This window comes from Caretta caretta, chromosome 2 (genome assembly GCF_965140235.1).
Source record: "Caretta caretta isolate rCarCar2 chromosome 2, rCarCar1.hap1, whole genome shotgun sequence".
NCBI classification, from domain to species: Eukaryota; Metazoa; Chordata; order Testudines; family Cheloniidae; genus Caretta; species Caretta caretta.
The window spans coordinates 122,167,569-122,189,245 of record NC_134207.1 but is presented as its reverse complement, the minus strand read 5'-3'; the positions used below and the strand labels follow the sequence as shown (position 1 = coordinate 122,189,245).

The 21,677-nt window shown below is 42.9% G+C and overlaps 1 protein-coding gene and 1 long non-coding RNA gene across 3 annotated transcripts; one reads left to right on the top strand and one right to left on the bottom strand.

Moving 5' to 3' along the window:
* Nucleotides 1-4,649: 4,649 nt before the first annotated feature.
* Nucleotides 4,650-20,244, top strand: LOC125632059 (serpin B10). Of its 2 annotated transcripts, none has more exons than XM_048839714.2 (8): nucleotides 4,650-4,926; nucleotides 7,208-7,385; nucleotides 10,446-10,562; nucleotides 13,875-14,009; nucleotides 14,414-14,531; nucleotides 15,497-15,639; nucleotides 17,477-17,644; nucleotides 18,970-20,244. In XM_048839714.2, exons 1-8 carry the CDS (start codon nucleotides 4,859-4,861, stop codon nucleotides 19,372-19,374), a joined length of 1,332 nt encoding a protein of 443 aa, XP_048695671.2. In that variant the 5' UTR covers nucleotides 4,650-4,858; the 3' UTR covers nucleotides 19,375-20,244. The 2 variants fall into 2 exon arrangements, with proteins under 2 accessions (XP_048695671.2, XP_074981510.1); XM_075125409.1 differs by lacking the exon at nucleotides 4,650-4,926 and adding an exon at nucleotides 6,626-6,649.
* On the bottom strand, nucleotides 7,731-15,094 carry LOC125632074 (uncharacterized). The gene is made up of 4 exons (XR_007355177.2): nucleotides 14,900-15,094; nucleotides 14,444-14,588; nucleotides 10,572-10,670; nucleotides 7,731-8,116 (listed from the first exon to the last, which is right to left on the bottom strand). It is a non-coding gene; the product is annotated as an uncharacterized LOC125632074 (long non-coding RNA).
* Nucleotides 20,245-21,677: the final 1,433 nt, after the last annotated feature.

Below are 21,677 nucleotides of genomic sequence, written 5' to 3'. Positions count from 1 at the left end.
ATTCTGGCACCCTAAGTCACTCCTGTTTGACAGTCCAAAAGGGAAGTAAAGCTCTGTGACACCCTGGCATCCCAATATTCACCACTGTCACGTAATTAGGATATGTTTTGTACAAAGTATACCTTGTGAGGTATCCTTCTAAAAGTCTAGATCTGCTAGACAGTTATCTCATTGGATGGTATGTGCAATTGTCATATGGGAAGTTATGAAGTTTGGTGCTGTGTGTGTGTTACTGAAACATGTTGTGAGGTTGAAAACACCCACAAGCAGCCTTTCAGGCTCAACAGTAAAAAGGCCAAACAATGTTAATGGCTCATTCAGGAAATTCACACAAGCACAAGAATTACCCCAGGAACTGTGTACAATAGAAACCTCTCAGAGAGAGCACTACACAAGGGGAACTGTTTGACCCAGGTCACAGCAAAAGAGCTTTCCAGAAAGTGGGAAGAAGATATAAAAGGGGGACAATGATGGTACTTCACTCTCCCTACAACAACACACCTGGAAACACCTGTGGGGCAAGGACTGAACTGTGGTGATGGTCCCAGGCTAAAGGGATTTTTAGGCTGTGTATGAAAACTTGGGAAAGCCACGGCAGGTTGTGCCTTAAGAATCTGCCAGCCTGCTTATCACTCAGGGTGAGAATTTGCTAATTCATATCCTACCTATCTAGTGTGTTAAGATCAGTTTGCAGGTTTGTTTACTTACTATGGTAATCTGCTTTGATCTGTTAGCTATTACTTATAATCATTTAAAATCTATCTTTTGTAGTTAATAAATTTGTTTTTGTTTTGTCTAAAACCAGTGTGTGGTAATTATAACTAGGGGCAGAAAGTTGTTGCATGTTTCTCTCCACATTGAGGGAGGGGGTGAATTTTATGAGCTTATGCGGTACAGTTCCCTGTGCAGTGCAAGTGTAATTTTGGGTTTACACTCCAGATGGGAGGATGTGCCTGAGCAACTGGGAGGTGCCTTTACTGAGCCTTTTTATGCAGAGCTGATCTCAGCATCTGTGTGTGAAGCTGCAGCTGGGTATGTCCCTATCTGTGTGTATGCTGGTGAAAGAGCAAGCTTGCAGAGCTTGCCAACTCATCACAGCAACACAGTGTGAAAGGGAGCCCAGGCTGGTGGGTCAGATGGGCTCAGTGGTACCCCAGTCCCAGGTGGCACCCCAAAAGTGGGGGGGGACCCCACACAAGCGCCTCTGAATATTTGTCAGGTGTGGGAAAGGGAAAACAAGTGTGTTTAATCATTGTACATTTCTAGGAAGATATGGGTCTGTTCAGAAGTGTAAACAGATGTGGGTTATTTTTAACTAAGAATCTGGGGAGGTGGAGGGAAAGAGGAGAGAGAAAGGGGAGTAAGTTCTATATCTGAAGGCTATACATGAAGAATGCCCAGCCCCAGCTGGAGCAGCTGTACTGAACACAACATTGTCAGTGTGGCACAGTGCAAGAAGCCACCTCTCAAGAAGGCCTGCACCTCCCCTGTACTCAGCAGCTATTTCAGCCTCTCCACTATTTAATTTCTCCCCATATAAAACAGCAGTGTGTTCTAATAATTATAAACAGAGAAGGAGTCCACTTGTTAAGAACACATTAAATAATGTGTGCTGGAATTGGTTACACTCTGTCCTAGAAAGATATAGTGAAAATATGGCACAGTGAAGGAAGGGGCACAATTTGAAGGAGCAGAGTGGGGGGTAAAGACAATGTAGGAAAGCCAGGGGTGGAGGGTATTCTTTCTTTGTGAAATTTGGGAAATACCAGCTGTTTGATGCAATTTGGTTCATTTAAAAAGGAAAAAATCATTTGGTTTTCAGAAGCATTAATAAAAAAAAAAAAAGCAAAAGTTTTAACAAGAGGCCCCCAGAGAGCCCTTCTCTTGCACATCAGTTCATTGATACCAAGCTATATTGTTGTAACTGGTTTCTGTTTGGTATTCTCCTCCAGAAAAAATGGGGATAGAAAAAAGTTCTTAGAGCCAGTTACAATAATGTAACATGAAGCGGAGAATTTTCTGATTCAGCAGCAAGGCAGCTGGCATAAGGTCACACCCTGTGACATCAAAAGAATCTCGGTGAAGTTTCTGTTTATGAATATTACCTGTAAACCTATCATTAATCACAGTGTGTTTCAGTGTTACTATGCTTTGTTACAGAGAAACCCAGGTTACCCCTCATACTTTTAGCCTTACAAGTCAACTGGAAAATTTCAAGGCTGCTTGCTTATGTCTGCATCATCACTGGGACTGCATTTTTGTGAATACAAGATCTAAAGGTGTGTATAGTTAGCAAAGTAGTAAATTTATATATGAATTGCACCCTCCCAAAAAGTGTTTAAGTAAATTTAGATTGTGCTTTTGAATAAGCAGAAAAACTGAACAGAATAGTCCCCTGCATATAAACATTGCCAGTTTTGAAGATTTTGACTGAACAAAGATATTATGCTTCACCAGCATGAAGAAACTTTTGATACTTCAAGATACTCAACATCCATTTCCTTCTAACATGGTTTATTCTTTAGATCCAACAGAGAGCCACAAAACAGATCAAATTTGAATCAAATAATTTTAATCTGAGAGTTCTGCATGAGCAAGATTTCTCATTGGAATAAATGTGTCTGTAAACAAATAAGAGTCATGAACAACTGTACAGATTTTGGCAAAACTTTCAAAAAACAAGTCACTTGTTGGCAGAAACCAGCCATGGAAAGTTTCAGTCCCTGAGCAATCTGAAAAAGTTGAACAAGACTCACAAGGGAGCAAGAGAAGAATACTTATAATAGAAGATGCATTGTTGCCTCAATTTTGGAAAGAAACTTGTATCTCTTTAATTAGAGAGAGAGAAACACTAACCAGTTTAGAAAAATAAGTGAAGAAAAATACTGAATTAATTGCAGGAGGAAGAGACGTAGGCAGAATGCCATTACACAAATGGAAACTTGCCAGATCACTGAAATGGTCAACATTAGTCCTGCACAGAGTACAAAGGAAGCTTGAATGACCACAGCAGACAATGCCTCACATTTACATCCCTTCAGAAAGATAGCACCACCAACCCAGTGTCTCCTAACAACATGCTGGTGCCTTAAGTTAGCATTAGTTTAAAAGAAAGAGTACCTCAATTACCAAATCACCAGCACGCTTTCTACTCCCTTTTGTGTTTTCCTTGGAGAACCTCAGTAAATGGAAGAACTTGAGGATGGTTTTTTATTGCTCTCTCTCATCCCATCACACTGATTTAATGTATATTGTCCTTTTAAGTGTAATTTTGTGTAAAATATATGCCCTTCTTCTAGATTAAATGTCACAAGAGAATAGGATTTAAGAGAAGACAGCTTTAAAAATATTGGGCTACTTAGAAATTACCATATATTGAATAACCACAGAAGTCTTTAATTTAACCTTATACTGCACGTGCGTGTACAGTGCAACACAACCATTTCCCAAGATCTAACATCCTCACTCTAACACCACTGATTACGCTACGGGGTGAAACGGGCCCGGTACATCTGTCATTCACCTAATGAATGGGGAAGGCTTTCCAAGATGATTCAAGCCAAATTAAGTCTCTTAAATGACAGACAAAAACAGGTTATAATTATAACTTTCCAAAGTGCAAACCAGTCCCCCAGCACCTGAGGCTAACAGAGCCCCCTCCTATGCTATGCTCATTGTGAGGAAGTCAAAATAGAAACAACCTGGACACCAAAGCTTGAAATCCTATATACAGCAGAATTACCTACATTGATTCAGTGCCTGGTAAGTGAATATTGCTGCGTCTACAGAATTTTAAGTTAGATACTATTCATCCACTTTGGCTAATAACAGTTATTGGTAAAGAGCAGCCTTTGCTTTAACATAGGCTGTAGTGTAGACATATCCTATGTCAGCAAAATTATGTCGCTCAGGGGTGTGAATATTCCACCCCCGGAGCTACCCAAGTTACATCGATATAAGCACTTACGGGCACAGTGCTATGAAGTGGGAGAACTGCTGCTGCTCATGGAGGTGGGGTTTTTTTTATGGCGATGGGAGCGCTCTCTCCCGGCAGCATAGAGCATCTTCATAAGATGCTCTGCAGTGGCGCAGTGTGACATGGCCTCACGCTTTCTGTGGAATTAGCCTGGGGAAGGATGTCACCATCTTGTTGGTTGTTAAAGTTGCATGGACGTCCAAAGTGATGAAGTAACTTAGCACAGCTCATAGGAGTAGCCAGCAAGGTCCCGTGTCTCAGAGAGAACTGTTCTATTTAAATCACGGGGGAGTCAGATGAAAAATCCCTGTCTGTTCAGCAACCCTCTGACCCCTGTCTCTCTTGTAATGTTATAATTTCTCTAGTTCTACACTTGTAATAGGTAGACAAGACCTGAGTACCTAATACGAAAAAGCAAATATTATATAATTATATTATAAATATTATATAATATATATATTCCCCTGAACCCCGTGACATACACCCTCCCATGTATTTTGCATACATTATGGAGCAGTAAAAGGGTCACAAGGCCTTTCTCCATCTCCCTCCCTTGCAGGTCATTAACTGATGACCTCATGGGAGAAAGCAATCAGATATTGCATTGTGTGAAAATCGACACATTACAAAGCAACAGTTGTTTCAAGTAGTGCTGGTTCAAGTTATTACTAGCCTGTTCCCATGAAATGCCTGTAGTAACAATGTGGCAGCCAGTCCCATACATGAGATCATTCCCACCATCCCTTTACATCCAGCTTTCATGGGATGGTTCAGTGCTTCCATAGAGATATTCCCTTTTGGCAAAACTAAACTGCAACATTCTGAGTCATTGGAAATCTTTCTGTGGGAGGGGTGAAAGAAACACTATATATTCAGCGTACCATGTGTGTGAATTGTAGCAAACCCAAGAAAGAAGCTGAGTGCAAGACTTCATCCTCGAGCAAAACAAGGTATTGTAATTACTTCTATAGGTTCCACATTTTCATTCTCATGGATATGCTGTGGTGTTAGTAAATGCATAGAAAGTATACATGGAGGGGCTTTGCATGGAAGCAAAGTAATAAGGAACATATTTTAACGAGACAGCAGACACTGTCTAGAAGAGAGAATTAACTTTAATCTCTTACAGAAAAATAAACAAGAAGGTCAAATTCTGTTGTGACTTACATTTAGACTTGGCAGAATTTGGATTTTTTAAAAATTTTTGCTGGATAAATGTCTATTTTTCAGAATTGTATGGATTTAAATTGTCACTGTTGAGTAACATTGGTGTGTGTGTGTGTGTGTGTGTGTCAGACGATTGTTTCATGACAGTAGATGTTGAGACTCAAATGTTAAAGCTTTCTAAACTGTTAAATACACAAACTGTTAATATCAAAATATACAAATTAAATATTCTTAATAAATAAATCAACAAACCATACTTATTTTTACTATTCATTTTGTAGTTCATTTGTAACAAGCCTAATTCAAAAGTATAAATCATTAATATGTTCCCAAGGAGCATTTTTCTTTCTTTGAGTATGTGTAATTTTGATTATGATTGATGGAAATATTTTTTTCATCAGTTTGTGTGTACGGTGAAATCAATGTTTACCGATAAAAATCTAATCCTTCCAAGCCTACTTACATTTTATGCAACTCCACTGAGTGATGTGTTAATCAGGATAGAGTATGGACCTGTGTATATATTAAAGTTACTGTATTCTAGTGTTATTATTTACATCAAAATAGTACTTAGATTGGAAACTGTCTGGGGTCTGGACTGTCTTCTTCAGTATCTGTGCTTTACCTAGCTCAATCCGGTCCTGCTCCATATCTGGGGCTGCGAAGGGTAATATAAATAATAATAGTGCGTATATTTGTAATCTACCTCCTCCCCACACACACCCCAAAAGGAATCCTTGCCCTGAAGAGCTGGAAATCTAATGACATGCATAAGTACCATGCAGAAAAATAAAATACTGAATAAAGTCAGAGTGACCACAGATTGTTACAGCTAGAATGTTTCACAGAAGGGATAGGATTTCAGGAGCTTTTTGAAAGACAAGAAAGGAATACATGGTATTTGACATATAGTAGTTCGCAGTCTAGCTCACTGAATATAGCAAAGTGTTCAAAAACATTTGTATGTTTTCTGAATGGATGATCAATTTGACCATGTTTTTTTTTTTCTGATTTATTCACTCTTTACAAACTTGCAAGTCAAAGGGCTTTTGTTTGCACAAACAGGAACATTGGAATTGCCATAAACAATTGTATCAATGGTTCATTTAGTTTAGTATCCTGTCTCTAGTCGTGGCTAATACCAGAGGAAGGTGCAAGAAGTCCCACGGTGGCCAACTATGGAATAGCTTGCAATTGAGGAAGCTTCTGCCTAACACAGTTAGTTGCAGGCATATGCAATGAACCCTTATAATATTTGTATCATAGCTAAAATAACTATTTAATGTTCTCATTAGCCATTAACCATCTAATTTTCTCTTGAATCCTACTAAGTTCTTGATAACTCAATGGTACCTGTGGTAATGAATACCATGGGTAATTTTCTGCATTGTTTAAAGCTTTTTCCTTTATTGCTTTAAATTTATTACCATTCAGTTTCATTTAGTTCTCCTTCTTTCTTCTGTTATAAAAAAGGAGCTGTTCTGTGTGCATCTACCTATTTCACAGGTGAGCAAGAGTATTCACTATACACTGTGTAATCAAGAAGTAGAAAATTACATGCAATTTAGATGGCCAATCATACACCATGAATAACAGATAGCAGATGGTTGAAGTGAGCAGCCCGTAGACTCCTGAGCGGCTTAAATGTGTTCCTTCAACTCCTAGAGCAGCCTTCAGTTCAAAACAAAATACTTAACGCAATATGTAATAAGCCTGCAGAACTCATTGCCACAAGGTATCTTCGGGTCACACCTATAAGTAGAATCAATATATTCTATCAGAGGCCTTTTGAAAAGAAAAAGCTTCAAACATACTGTAAAAGGGTCTCTATGAAATAACTAAAGTGAGGGAAATGTGTTTTAACACAGACATGTGGCACATACTAAGGTCCAAATGACTATTTAGCTGTCTGCACTGAAAAGCCTAGCTCTCAGGGTAGCTGCACCCGAGAAACTTTCAATCCACTTTAGTTTCTTCAGTAGGAAATAGGGTTGGGCAGAAATCACCAGTATTATGCAATGAGCTGCCAGCTGAAGATGTATTTTCTTTTCTCTCACTTTCCAGGTTTCAAATAATGGCAGCTCTGAATGTGGCAAACACTGGTTTTGCCCTCGATCTTTTCAAACATGAGTGTAAGACACAAACCAACACAAATATCTTGTTTTCCCCTTGGAGTATTTCAACTACCCTGGCCACTGTGTACCTCGGAGCCAAAGGTAACACTGCAGATCAGATGGCAGAGGTGAGTTGGGACTACAGAGAATGTCCGCTTTTGAGCAATGCTGCTACTATTGAGAACATGCTTTGTACCACAGCTGGTGCTTATTGGTGTGGGTGAGGGACTGCTGTATTAATTTAGATGGAATATAGGGGCCAAAAGTCAAATTTGTTAACACAGTTCTGTCGCTGTCCAACATCAAACAATTTAAAACAAGGTTGGAAGATTGGTATAGAGAGACCACAGCCAGCTTGGTACCATGGCAAACACACCATTAAAACTCCTTTAAACCTTTTATTAAAGATACAGAAAAGAAGGAACAATAGTTAATATATTTAAAAAGGCTTTTATTTTTAACAACATCCCTTGTTCTCTTTCCCTTAGCTGAAGAGAAAACCTCCCCTAGTCCGACAGCCTTTTAGATGGTGTTAAAGATGACATTAAGGCCTTGTCTACACTACAGGGGGTAAGTCAACCTAAGTTACGCAACTCCAGCTATGTGAATAACGTAGCTGGAGTTGACGTACCTTAGGTCGACTCACGGCAGTGTCTACGCCACACTGGGTCGGCTGGCTCCACTCTCTGGTCAATTTACATTAATCTTCTCATTCTGGTGGAGTGCCTGAGTTGATGGGAGAGCGATCATAGCAGTGGAGACATGTCCTAACTGTCCGTCTGGGGACAAGGGAAGAAGTGTGCTGAAATAAGCTGGAATTGTCATTGTTGCTGTTGTTGTTAAAGCATAATCGTCTTTCCTAGAAGGCAAAACAAGACACAAACATACAAAAGGGGAAAGAAAAGAACAGCAAAGATAGAAAATGCAGCTACTGTCTCTGGCTTTGACTCTCACTTGAAACCTTACTGCTGGAGAAACACAGGCACAGCACATGATCTTGTCAGCTACTTGGAGACCAGGAAAAATTGTACAAGTATCAGGCTGTTTTGGGCTTGGTTTTTAGCTGCCTTTCTGGCCTCAGGCTTAAAGCAGTGTTGCAAAACATGCAGTCCTGGCTGGTCAGAGAAGAAATAAGGTGGGGAAGGAAAAGGACATAAAAAGAGTGTGAATGGGGCAAGGGGTGAGAAAGAGACAGTCTTAAATCTTAGGTGGTGTTTGGGATTCAGCAGGAGACAGTGGAGGTGGTGAGGTCACTTGGATCCCTCTTTCTTGGCCCAGTCTGGTCAGGACATCTCTCAGGAATAGGAAGAAAAAGGTGCAATGGTGCCATGTTAGATCCTGGGGTCCCAGGAGACAGAGGGGTGGCAGCTGTGATGGTGACATTCACTCCCTCCCCTTCTCTTTCCTTTCAGTCAGTCAGCGATCACATCCATCTGCCTTCTCCTCCCAGTCCCAAAGGCTCTTTTCTTTAAGAACCCCAAGAGGGAGTGAAGGGTGGACTACCCCATCCCATAGGTGAAGCATAGCAGGGGGCGGGGGCACACAGAGGGCACGCAGGGGGCACCTGCCCTGGTTCAGCGAGTGCCAAGCTTCCCATGCAGGGCTTGCTTTGTTTGGCCTGCCGCCAAGGGAGGGTGGCTCTGTCCTTCTCTTTCTGTGCCTCTCCCTGGGCACTTCCAGCTCGTTCGGCTCCTCCCGCACAAAGCCCAGGCCAGGCAGGGAGCTGAGGGGATGGGATGGAGCCACTTCTCATGCCAGCTGACTCCACTCAGGATCACTGTCTGCCTGAAAACCCAGCTGGGGAGGCGGTGGCAGCAGCAGCCCCCCCCCCCCCGACTCCGCTTCCTGCCCGGGCCTGGCTAACGGGGACAGGAGCCAAGTGAGCCAGAAACATGATGGGGAGAGGGAAGGGCAGGACTCCAACTCATGCTCCCTGTTCCTGTGTCCCGAGACTCCCAGGAGCTGGCAGGATTGGCTGCCCTGGCCCAGGGAGGTGGGGCTTGAAGTTCTTCCCAGAGGCAATGCGTGGAGTGGTCATGTGCCCCCCTCATCAGGCATGAGTCGTCTATGCCCCATCCCTCATTATTTTGTTTGACAGTTAGCCTAATATCTGACACGCCACTTTTGGTCCACTGATTTCCAGTCCCCACTTTTCTTGTTTTCGAGGCATGATCTTAACACAGTCCTTGACTTGCAGGAGTGGGTCTTTTTGTTGGGACTAATTCAATCTGTCTCCCTTTTGCAACTTTTCCTATCAAATTCTATTGTTATAGGTTATTGTGACACTTTACAAGCTCTCACTCACTTTTCACAGTTGAGCTCACAATTAGGATAATTTGGGAGGCCCAATTATTACAAGAGGACTGTGGCTGGGATCCTAGAGAGAGACAGGTACACCAAGCTGCAGTCTTTGAGGTGCACTGCCCTGTCACTGTGCTTAAAGTTCTGCCCCCTCCCTCCACCTCTGAGAGGCCTGCCTTCCCAACCCTCCCTCCTACAAGGGGCAAGGACCTCCCCACAGACTCCACGTAGCTCAGACATAGACACTCCCCCCTCCTCTGCCCCTGAGGCCAATGACCCCTTTCACCAAATCTACCTCATTCCCCTTAAACCATCTGCTCCTGGCTCTAAGGCTTAACCCCCCCAACCCAATGCTGCATAGCACTTCACTGACCCACACATATGTTAGCTTGCTGTTACACATTTTGTATGCTGCTGCTATATTTCTGGTTTCTAGAAAGTTGGTAGCTGTGGTGCGTTTATAGCATGCTCATCGGAGGGCCAGAGGTAGTATTCCACACACTATTAAGTCAGGCAGAAACTGGAATAAAAGATCCGTTCAAGCTCGGACTGGCGCCCACGCTCTGGGATCCTTCCCCCTCACAGGGATCCTCCCAGAGCTCAGGCTCCAGCCCAAGCCCCAATGCCTACACCACAATTTTACAGTCCTGCAACCCAAGCTCTGCAAGCCTAAGTCAGCTGACCCCACCAGCCACAGGTGTTTAACTACTGTCTAGCCATACCCTAAGTGACTAGCCTAAGACCACACAACAAGTCAGGGGCAGAGGCAAGAACAGAACCAAGATCCAGGTCTGCTGACCACAAGTCTTCTGCTTTAACCATAAGATCTTACATGTGCAGTGATCTATCTCTCACTGCATCTATTCTGTTTGCAATTCTCATTGTAGGTTCTTCACTTTAACAAAGTTGGAGGAACTGGAGTTGACATCACAACCATAAAACCACGACGAGCCTATTCCAAAATGGAGGAGCTTCTATCAAATCCGTGTATCAGTGTTAAAAAGGTAACTCACCAAAACACATGTCGAAGGTGTCCAGGTTATAGGCATGTTCCCTTCTTTTTTAGACTGCCTTTCCTTCCATGTTTGAATTCACTTTGGTTTGCCTTTCTCCTGTTAAATGTACACAATGAATGAGTACAGTATTCTGAGAGGTTTCCTCCTGTAATATTGTCCCTGATACAACAAGAGAGAAACCCTTCTCTTTTATGTAAATTGCAAAAGGTGTGACTTGTATTTCCTCATTTGAGGGACTCTGCAGAGTTGCAACCATTCTCTGTGTTTCTTTGCCTTTCTCTTTTTTTAATTTGTGGGTTTTCCCTTTCTTGTTTTTGTTAAATTTCTAGTAATTGAATATTGAAGTGTGTTCTGCACTCTTAAAGACATGATCCCTGCTTACAACAGCACCAGGGCTGCTCTCACACATGTAAATGCAGTGCTGGGTGAAATTAAGATATTATTGGCTCATACAAGAGACATGCGTGTGAGATTTTGAGAGGGAGAGATTTTCCCCATGACAATGCTAAAGAAATACACTGCTGTGCTGAAATGTTCTGATATAGATCAACTTATTGTGCTGGGTGTAAATGGGCATACAAAATCAAGTTAGAGTATATTTCTATGGCACCCTGACAAGTCCTTTATAGTCATTATAGTGTGCTTGATTCATCATTTTTGGTGTAAGGGAGAGCAAATCACAACCCCCTGTTCCAATAGGGACTGCTGCATCTCTGGTAGGACTCCCCCATGGTGGAGGAAAGATGGTCTTTTCACTAACTCCCTACCCTACAGTTCAGCACCTTTAAAGTGTGGCTGGCTATACAGAAGTCCTGACAGCAGATGATGGTCAAGGGTGTTAATTAATCAGCGCATTTGACAGCCAAACTCTTCCTGGCCAACACCACCACCAACAACAACACCAAAGCCCTCACTGGCGGAGAAGGGGTTTACTTTCTGCTAGTAGGAGCTCACCATACAGACTGGCATAAAGCCCAGTGTCTAGATCTAACTGCTCCCTATCTGTTAGCAATCATAGCTCATACCGTTTGCAACGGCTTATCATTGTTTTGAGGTTATGGAAATGCTGCAGGTGGGGCTGAGGGAACTTTCTGAGTGTTTAGAAATTTAAAATTGTTTCATACATCCTTCATTGTCATGTGCTTGTAGGACATGAATGTACTATGCTCCCAAATTCTGAGCCACATTGCAGTTTTTGAACGTTGATACGATCTTTATTTCTCTAATTTATTTTCTATAGTAAGTTTAATGGATTGTATTTCCTGTACTTTTCCCTCAACATCATTTTTTAAAAAGACTCCAGAGGCGATCCTGGCAATTACAGACTGGTAAACCTAACTTCAGTACCAAGCCAATTGGTTGAAATTATAGTAAAAAACAGAATGGTCAGACACAATATGTTGTAAGAGTCAACACAGCTTTTGTAAAGGGAAATCATGCCTCACCAATCTATTAGAATTCTTTGAGGGGTCAACAACATGTTGATAAGGGTTATCCAATGGATATAGTATACTTGGACTCTCAGAAAGCCTTTGACAAGGTCGCTCAGCAAAGACTCTTAAGCAAAGTAAGCAGCCACGGGATAAGAAGGAAGGTTCTCTCATGAAACAGTAACTGGTTAAAAAGACAGGAAATGAAGGGTAGGAATAAACAGTTTTCACAGTGGAGAGAGGTAAATAGCGGGGTCACCTGAGGATCTGTACTGTGACCAGTGCTGTTCAACATATTTATAAATGATCTGGGGGGGGGGAACAGTGAGTTTGCAGATGATAAAAATTACTCAAGATAATTAAGTTCAAAGCTGACTGCAAAGAATTACAAAAGGATCTCACAAAACTGGGTGACTGGGCAAGAAAATGGCAGATGAAATTCAATGTTGAGAAATGCAAAGTAATGCACATCAGAAAACTAATCCCAGGTATACATACAAAATTATGGTGTCTAAAATAGCTGTTATCACTCAAGAAAGGGATCTTAGTGACACTGTGGCTAGTTCTCTGAAAATATCTGCTCAGTGTGTAGAGACAGTGAAAAAACAATGTTAGAAACCAGTAGGAATAGGATAGATAATAAGAAAGGAAATTACATAATGCCAGAAATGCCCCAGAGAAGAGCAACACAAATGCTTAAGGGTATGGAACAGCTTCTATAAAAGGGGAGATTAAAAAGACAGAGACAGTTCATCTTGGAAAAGAGATGGCTGAGGGGGGATATGATAAAGGCCCTTAAAATCATGAATGGTATGGAGAAAGTGAATAAGGAAATGTTGTTTACCCCTTCACAGATCCCAAGAACCAGGAGTGACCCAATGATATTAATATGCAGCAGGTTTAAAGCAAACATAAGGAAGTACTTCTTTATACAGCACACAGTCAACCTGCGGAACTTGTTGCCAGGGGATGTTGTGAAGGCCAAAAATATAACTGGGTTCAAAAAAGAATTAGATAACTTCATGGAGGATAGAGGATAGGTCCATCAATGGCAGTTAGCCAAGATGGTAAGGGACGTGACCCCATGCTCTGGGTTTCCCTAAACCTCTGACTACCAGAAGCTGGTACTGAATGAAAGGTGATGGATCACTCAATAAATTCTGTTCAGTCCTTCTGAAGCATCTGGCACTGGCCACTGTCAGAAGACAGGATACTGGGCTAGACAGATTATTGCTCTGATCCAGTGTGACTATTCTTATCTTCATTTATTCTTAACTCCCATAGGTAGTAAGTACCTTGCAAAACTGTGCCCCAAATTACTGACTCCCTGCTTAACTTCCTTAAATAAGTTGACATCATAATTTTACTTGCTTCATGTGCAGCAATGCAAACAGTTTTCAAACTAACAATATCCGCCAATATTGGAATCACTAGTTCTACACATTTTGGGGCAAACTTTCAATGTGATATATGGGAATTTTTGGTTATGTGACTTTCATAAATGCTAATGGGCATCATATAGCTAAGTCTCCATGCACTGTGCAGAAACTGTACTGTTACTGTCTCCGTGAGTATGCTTTGTTTTTTAATAATCTCTCTAGATAACTTTATATTTCAGTGTATTACAGAGCTCCCTCTTGCTCACACAGTGTCTATGGTGTGTCCACTGTCTGGAGATTTTACTGATGGGTTTAGTGCCCCTCATTCATATCAACACACAGTTCACAAAAAATTACTTCAGTAACTGTACAGGATATTACATGCAACTGTCACCAGTGGAGCTATGTGCAATATATGATATTAGAAGTTCTGAATCACTTGCCCTAGAAATCGCAGATAAATAACCAGAATATTTCTTCCTTCTTTCAAGGCCAATCTGGAGAACTCAAGCAACATCCATGTAGGGTTTCAGGCACTTAGCTCTGAAATTAACCAACCCACTAAAAATTACCTGCTTAAAAGTGTCAACCAGTTATATGGAGAGAAATCATCACCTTTCAATAAAGTAAGTGAAGCAGTTCATCTATCTGTGTAATGGGGATACAATTCATCTTTATGATTGGTCTAGGACAACAAACCATACAAGACCTAAATGCAAATATTTCAATTACATCTGCAGAATGGTTTATTATCCTTTAAGATTTATTTCCCACTGACTCTTTGTAGATACTCATATCAAGATTACAGGCTTTTTTAAATCTGCTTTTCTGGACTGGACTGTATCTAAACATGAACATTCATAAATGATTGATAACATATATAACTAAAAATATTTTGCTTCTGTGAAGACAGAGCTTTATGCTCCTAGTAAACTGTGTCATAACATGAACTCTCTTTTCTATTTGGCAGTAGTTGGCATAGATATATTGCCAAATAATATGTAAGACTTGTCTCTCTCTTGCCTTGAAGGAATATTTACAATCGATTAAAAAATATTACCACACAGAGCCACGAGCCGTTGATTTCATGGGAGCAGCAGCAGAAGTCAGAAGAGAGATCAATTCCAGTGTTGAACGCCAGACCGAAGGTGAGCTCAGGACTGTTCTTTCACCATTTACAAAGAGACATCGTGTATTTTCCCACCCTAAATTGTTTGAGGGGAGAGAGAAAATGTTGATTCATTGTGTTACAGTCTGCATTTGAACTGAAACACAAAATGGCTGCTGCCTCACTGCCCCAGTTGGAGGCAGGCAGATAACTACATTTGAAAGTTCAATAACACCAAATCCAAAATGACATCTCCTTTCAGTTATAACACTACTCGCACCACAAAAGAAAACACTGATGACTACTGCTTTCCAGTTGCACAAATATTATGATAACAATTTAACCTTCATGTGTTTGAAGGCAATAAGATACCACAGTGTTGGGCCTGATACAAATACTTATACTGACATAGCAAAATGTGTTTCATTTTGATGGGATTCCATGTAGAGAGGTTCATTTCCTGTTATAAACAGTGTCCTGAAACAGTATGACAGAGTACATTATGCTGAAATTCCTCAGAGGGGTTTGTAGGCCTTTTCTCCTCCAAAAATAGAAAGGGGTGAAGATGTTTCAGCACCAGGTTAAGGTTCTGCAGCCAGTGCGATAAACTCTGAGCCTCTTATATCTTTATACTGTACTTTTATCTATGAGCCTCACACAAAATTAGTTTCCTCTCTTGGAGGCGACACTGGATTTTTTGTATTTTGACACATCCCCACCTCTTCCTTTTTTCTTCAGTCTTCTTTCTCTGTCCGTGAGAGGAACGTAGCTTAAGATTATCACTCAGGGTTATTACTAGCAAGAGGAAGCCTGAGTAGAGCAAAGTCACTGAAGGGGACCACAGAGCCCAGCCCAGTGTTTGAGGATATTTCACAATAGTCTCTTAAGACAGAAAGCTGCTCTACAAGTATGGTCTCAATAGCATATATTCCAAAACTCAATTCCTACATTTGCTCCAAGCAGAAAAGCTGCACAAATATATGACTGTGTCACTATTTCCTAAAGGTAAAATCCAAGCGCTATTGCCTGTCAACTCTGTTGATTCACTCACCAAGCTGGTCCTAGTCAATGCCCTCTACTTCAAAGGAAACTGGGCAAAGAAATTTAAGGATGGATTTACAAAGGAACAACCTTTCAGAATGAACAAGGTATGTGACTAAGCCATGAAATGTCATAAATGCTAGTGGGCTGGAACAGAGAGAAAAGTTAGGGAGAGACCTCAATCCCTCCATTTTCACAAGCCTGCCAGTCTCTAAATCCTCAGGGTGTCAGAGTTGTTTTAATTAAATCATAAGCATTCCCCTGCAGTATCTGCAATTCAAACAGCGCACTCAGTGCAACCAACAGAGGAACTGACAATACACAGAAGTGAAACTTAGGGTTCAGATCTGTTCTCAGGCTGTCTACACAGCAATGTCCACCTAGAGTTAGTGGGACTTAAGGCAGCTCACCTGTGTCCGGGAACCCTGGGCTTGAGTGTCTACATTGCATTTTAACCCTAGGTTAAGAAGTTTCTGATCAGTGCTTGAACCTAGGGCTCTGGCATCCACACTGCAGTGCAGAGACCAGAGTCAAAGTAAACATATTCCAAAGTGCCTAGTGCCCCCCACCCTCCAATGTTGACACTGTAGCCTATTGCCCACCCTGCTTCCTAACTGTGAGGGTTACAACTGCTACCGATGGGACTCAGGTGCCCACAGGCGCACAGGATACATAAACTGCATAATGAGCTCCTTTGGTGGCTGTCTCCGTAGAATGACTGCAGTCTGAGAAGGCTTTTACTGAACTATCTTCTAATCTCAGAATTGTGCTCTCCAGCTCTAGGCCGAGTTACATTGGCAGGAAAATGCCCAAGTGCACCTGTACTGAGGAGAATAAGGACATAGGTCTCCAGGGCTGTCAAACTATTGAAATGAAACTTTTCAATTCTTACTTTTTAAAATGAGAAGCTCAGTGAAGGTGTTTTTTTTTTTTTGGTTGCGTTTTTATTTATTCTTGTCTGTTTGTTTTGAAGTTTGACATAAAATGAAGGTACCTGAAGAGAAATCCCCTCCTCCCCCCCCCCCCCCCCCAAGCCTGGCTGCTGCCAGCTGTGGAGTGGTGAAGTGCACCCCCATGGCCGGGGTGCAGTGTGCTCCAGCACCCTGTGGGGATTCCTTATCCCTGCACCCGCTGCACCCCGGGAGGCAGGGATCGAGGATCCCCAGGGGGCTGTGAGAAAGTTTTGGGGCTAGCTCCCACTCACCACCCTCACAGTGCTTGCTGCACCCCTGCAGACGCAGCTCCAGGGAGGGCAGGGGGACTTCGGAGCAAAGGACAGAGAGCAGATTGGGATCAAGCACTGCCCTGCAGGGAGGGGGAGCAACAGAGCTGTTGGCTCAGCACAGCCAAGGAGGGATGACCCCCAACATCCCAGTGACTGGGAGCCAGCTCCTGCTTGTCAGCTTTGCTCCCTGCTCCGGACAAGCTCCACGCAGCAGCAAGGAAGTGGGAACAGGCTCAGCCAGGCAGTAATGGCACTTCCAGCCACTGCTTTCGCTGCCTGCTTCTTTGCACTAGGAACTCTGGGATACATCTGGAGGACTTCTGGGTTCCGAGTCAAGTGAGGGCCGTGTGCACACAGGAAACCAACAGGGCTCGGTCCCAGTTAAACACTGTCTGGGGCCCTCCAGCCCTGCAGGATCGTGGGACCCTAGGTCTGAGCCTCGGATTAGCACATTTACAGTGTGGACACAAGTGCGGGTTGCCTTTAGCCCCGACTCAAACCTGGGTTTAAACTGCTGTGCAGACATAATCTCAGTATCAAAACTGAGAGGTTGAAATATCAGCATAAATAGTGACAAATAATTTGGTTCTGTGAAGTATCACTTTTTAGTAACCTAACTCATTATAAGTAACACAGGAAAAATTAATGTTAATACTTAACTATATTGTTTTCACCTGATCCTTTAAAAGTGACATTTGTTCTCCTTTGCCTTGTTGCAGAATACAACTAAGCCAGTGCAGATGATGATCCAGAGAGGGAAATTTAATTGGACCTACATACAAAGAGTGCACACCCACATTGTTGAGCTCCCATATGTCAATGATGACCTCAGCATGCTCATACTGCTACCAGATAGCATCAACGATGACACCACTGGCCTTGAAATGGTAAAGAAATGAATCATACGTGGAATTCAATTGTTTTTATATCCTAGATGTCTATATGGCTGCTGTCTGAGAGTAGGTGATGCTACATTCTTGTATTAGGAACAGGTGAAAAGATCTGGCTCAGGAAAAAATGAGGACAGACCAAACCTTGTCTAACACTCAGAGAACCTGAGCCTTTATTGACCTATGACAAGATTTTCATAGACCCAACACTTTTTTGCACTTCTTACTGTCATCCAGTCCGAGAAGCAGAAGCCCCAAAATCCTGCAAGAAAGGCAGTTCTTCCAGCCTAAGCAAAACCAGAGACTACAGGAATCCTTGACAAAAAGCCAGGATCGATGGGAACACTTCATACTAAACAAATATCTACATCTTTTGAAGGTTTCCCAGCACTAATCTGTAAGGACACCAGAGCCGGCAGTGCCCTTCCTCTGGCAAGACTCCCATTAACTTTAATTGGAGTTTTGCAAGGGGCAAAGCTCCGCTGGATCAGTTCCAAGAAGGGATGATGGAAATGCCCTCTTTTTTCCTTTCTAGCTCCCCTCTTGAAAAAATACTAGGTGGGCGGGTTTCCAAATATATTTTCATACAATCAATATTTTAAATAAGGAAAAATATATATTAGAACAACTCAGCTAACAAATAGTGACTAGGTATATGTGTAATTAATTAACAATCATACTTTTTTGGTAGATTGCATGCGGATAAGCTAGAATGCCAGAGGCTCAAAAGATGCAACAGTAAATTAACTGGGTACTATCATGTAAAACAGGACTCTGCTGCTATTACACTACAAATATTCAACACTGAAAGTATTCACTTTGTGGGGTCAGGAAGGAATTTTCCTCCAGGTCAGTTTGGCAGAGACCCAGGGGGGATTCACCTTCCTCTGCAGTGTGGAGCATGTGTCACTTGCTGGTCTGAACGACAGTAAATGGTGGATTCTCTGTAGCATGAAATCTTTAAATCAAGGTTTGAAGACTTCAGTAACTCAGCCAGAGGTTATGGGTCTATTGCAGGAGCGGGTGGGTATGATTCTGTGGGTTGTGATGTGCGGGACGTCAGACTAGATGATCATGATCATCCCTTCTGGCTTTAAAGTCTGTTCGAACTTCCAGTTACTGCACGAACCTGCTGTAAGAAAACACGCTGCTTTACAGTTGAGAAGACACCTGTAAACTAGCCAGAAGCTTTTCAGTGATCTTCACTATATTTATAAACCATCTCTATAGTTTCTCCATTCAGGATTGTGAAGGACATCAAAGTTAAGGAAGTTTAATTTTCATTGTTAATTTTTGATTTTCTCTTTTTTAACTAACTGTAGCTAGAAAGAGACTTGACGTATGAGACATTATCCAGATGGACCAGCTCAGAAATGATGGAGAAAACTGAAGTGGACGTGTATCTGCCCAGGATCAAAATGGAAGAGAGTTATGACCTCAAATCTACTTTGAGCAGCATGGGTATGCGAGATGCCTTCAGTCAGAACCGAGCTGATTTCAGAGGGATGACTGAGAAAAATGATCTGGTTTTGTCAAATGTTTTTCACAAGTGCTTTGTGGAGATCAATGAAGAAGGCACTGAGGCTGCAGCTGCCAGTGCGGCTTCTATGCCAGCACGAAGTCTCATTTCTGCCATTCAGTTTGCAGCAGATCACCCTTTCCTCTTCTTCATCAGGCACAATAAAACTAACACCATCCTCTTCTTTGGCAGATTCTGCTCCCCGTAAAAACTCAGATTTCTGTTGCTAAACAGGATCTTGCAGCAGCAGGAATGTACCATAAAGACAACGCCTCAAATGTCTAAATAGCTTGGGTAATTTTACTTCAGTTTCCTGTATTATTCGTTAATCTTTGTAGCTTGGGGAACAACAAATAATTCAAATTACTAAGAATTTTGCTCTTCTGTTCATGTGGTGAGAGGACTTGATAATATTGGGCTACGACTCTCAAAAGCACAATAAAAATGCACTGGTTGCTTTCTAAATGACTGTAAATTGCACTCTTTCTTAATACTGTGCAGCTATACAGTTTGCCAGAAGCTGGGAATGAGTGATAGGGGATGGATCACTTGATGGTTACCTGTTCTGTTCGTTCCCTCTGGGGCACCTGGCACTGGCCACTGTCAGAAGACAGGATACTGGGCTAGATGGACCTTTGGTCTGATCCAGTAGGGCCATTCTTATGTTCTTATGTTATAAAGCAGAAGAACAAGTTTGATCTAGAGAAATACATCTCAGGAATAAAACACTTACCTGTGCAGGCACACAAAGAGTACACAAGCAGGGCCAGATCTTCAGTAGGTGCAGATTGGACCACCCCTACTGAAATCAATGGAGCTAGGCCAATTATACCAGATGACGATGTGGCCCACAGTCTCATGAATTATACTGAGTTAACAAAGGCATGGCTAGCAATGCAATAAAACTATTTGAATATAAATGTTTTGTAATCTTTACATTTCTAATGGCATTTTTTCCTGTTTGCAGACTGCTTGCAAGTGTTTTGTTTCCTCTGCAGATAACATGCCAATGGGCAAGTGCTATACAAGAAACAATTGTGTGAACTATAAGAAATAAAATGCATTTTTCTTACAACCATCTGCTTTGTAATAATTTTACTTTCAGCCAGCATTGTACTAGGGCAGTGTTGGGCAAACTACGGCCCGCAGGACAGATCCGGCCTGCCAGCCATTTTAATCCAGCCCTTGAGCTCCTGCTGGGGAGTGGGGTCTGGGGCTTTCCCCACTCCAGCCAGGGAGCAGGGTCGGGGGCCGCTCCATGCGGCTCCCAGAAGCAGCAGCATGGCCCCGCTCCACCACTCCAGCCGGGGAGCAGGGTCGGGGGCCACTCCTGGAGACAGCGGCAGGGCCCTACTCCAGCTCCTATGTGTAGGGGCAGCCAGGGGGCTCTGCTCTGCCCCCGCCCCAAGCGCTGCCCCCACATCTCCCATTGGCAGGGAACTGTGGCCAATGGGAGCTGCAGGGGCGGCACCTGCAGATGGGGCAGCGTGCAGAGCTGCTTGGCTGCAGCTCTGCATAGGAGCTGGAGTGGGGACACGGCCGTTGCTTCTGGGAGGGAGCCGCTTGAGGTAAGCGCCACCTGGAGCCTGCACCCCTCAGCCTCTCCCCACGCCCCAACACCCTGCCGCAGCCCTGATCCCCCTCCACCCTCTGAACCCCTCAATCCCAGCCTGGAGCACCCTCCTGCACCCCCAGCCGGAGCCCTCACCCTCCTCCCCGTACCTCTGCCCCAACCCTGATCCCCCTCCTGCGGACTGAACCTCTTGATCCCAGCCCAGAGTACCCTCCTGAACCCCAAACCTCTCATCCCCAGAGTCTGCACCCCCAGCTGGAGCCCTCACCCCGCACCCTACTCCCCCAGCCCGGAGCCCCTTCCCATACCCTGAACTCCTCATTTCTGGCCCCACCCTGGAGCCTGCACACCCAACCAGAGCCCTCACCTCCTCACGCACCCCAACCTCAGTTTCGTGAGCATTCATGGCCCACCATACAATTTCTATTCCCAGATTTAGCCCTTGGGCCAAAAAGTTTGCCCACCCCTGTACTAGGGACTAATTCTCCACTGGCTTCTTCTCGTTTTGTGGCAGAGTAACCTCACTGAAAGCAATGGAGTCACACTGGTGTAAACTAGGGCAATGGAGAATCAGGCCCTAAATATTTATCTGTAACTACCATGCAGTATATTTATGCAGAACCCATACTGTCATACATTTTGGTGTTGGAGCTCTTTGTTCAAATTCAGCAATCAGTGACAGTGGAATAAAATGCTAGAAGCACAGAGTTTTTTGAGTAATTTCCTCCCTTTTCTGGGACTGCATCTAACTCTTTGATTTCAGGGTAGAGATTAAATAAGCTGGGTACATGAGCGAACCTCCAGATATATTGAAAATATTCCCACCAGCCTGCAAGCACTTTGGAAGTCCACGCTTCTAGGAAGCAGCACACACCTTTCTTCATGGTTCTGCTTCCTGAATAGGAAAAGAACATGAAATAACATTACATAAGGGTTTA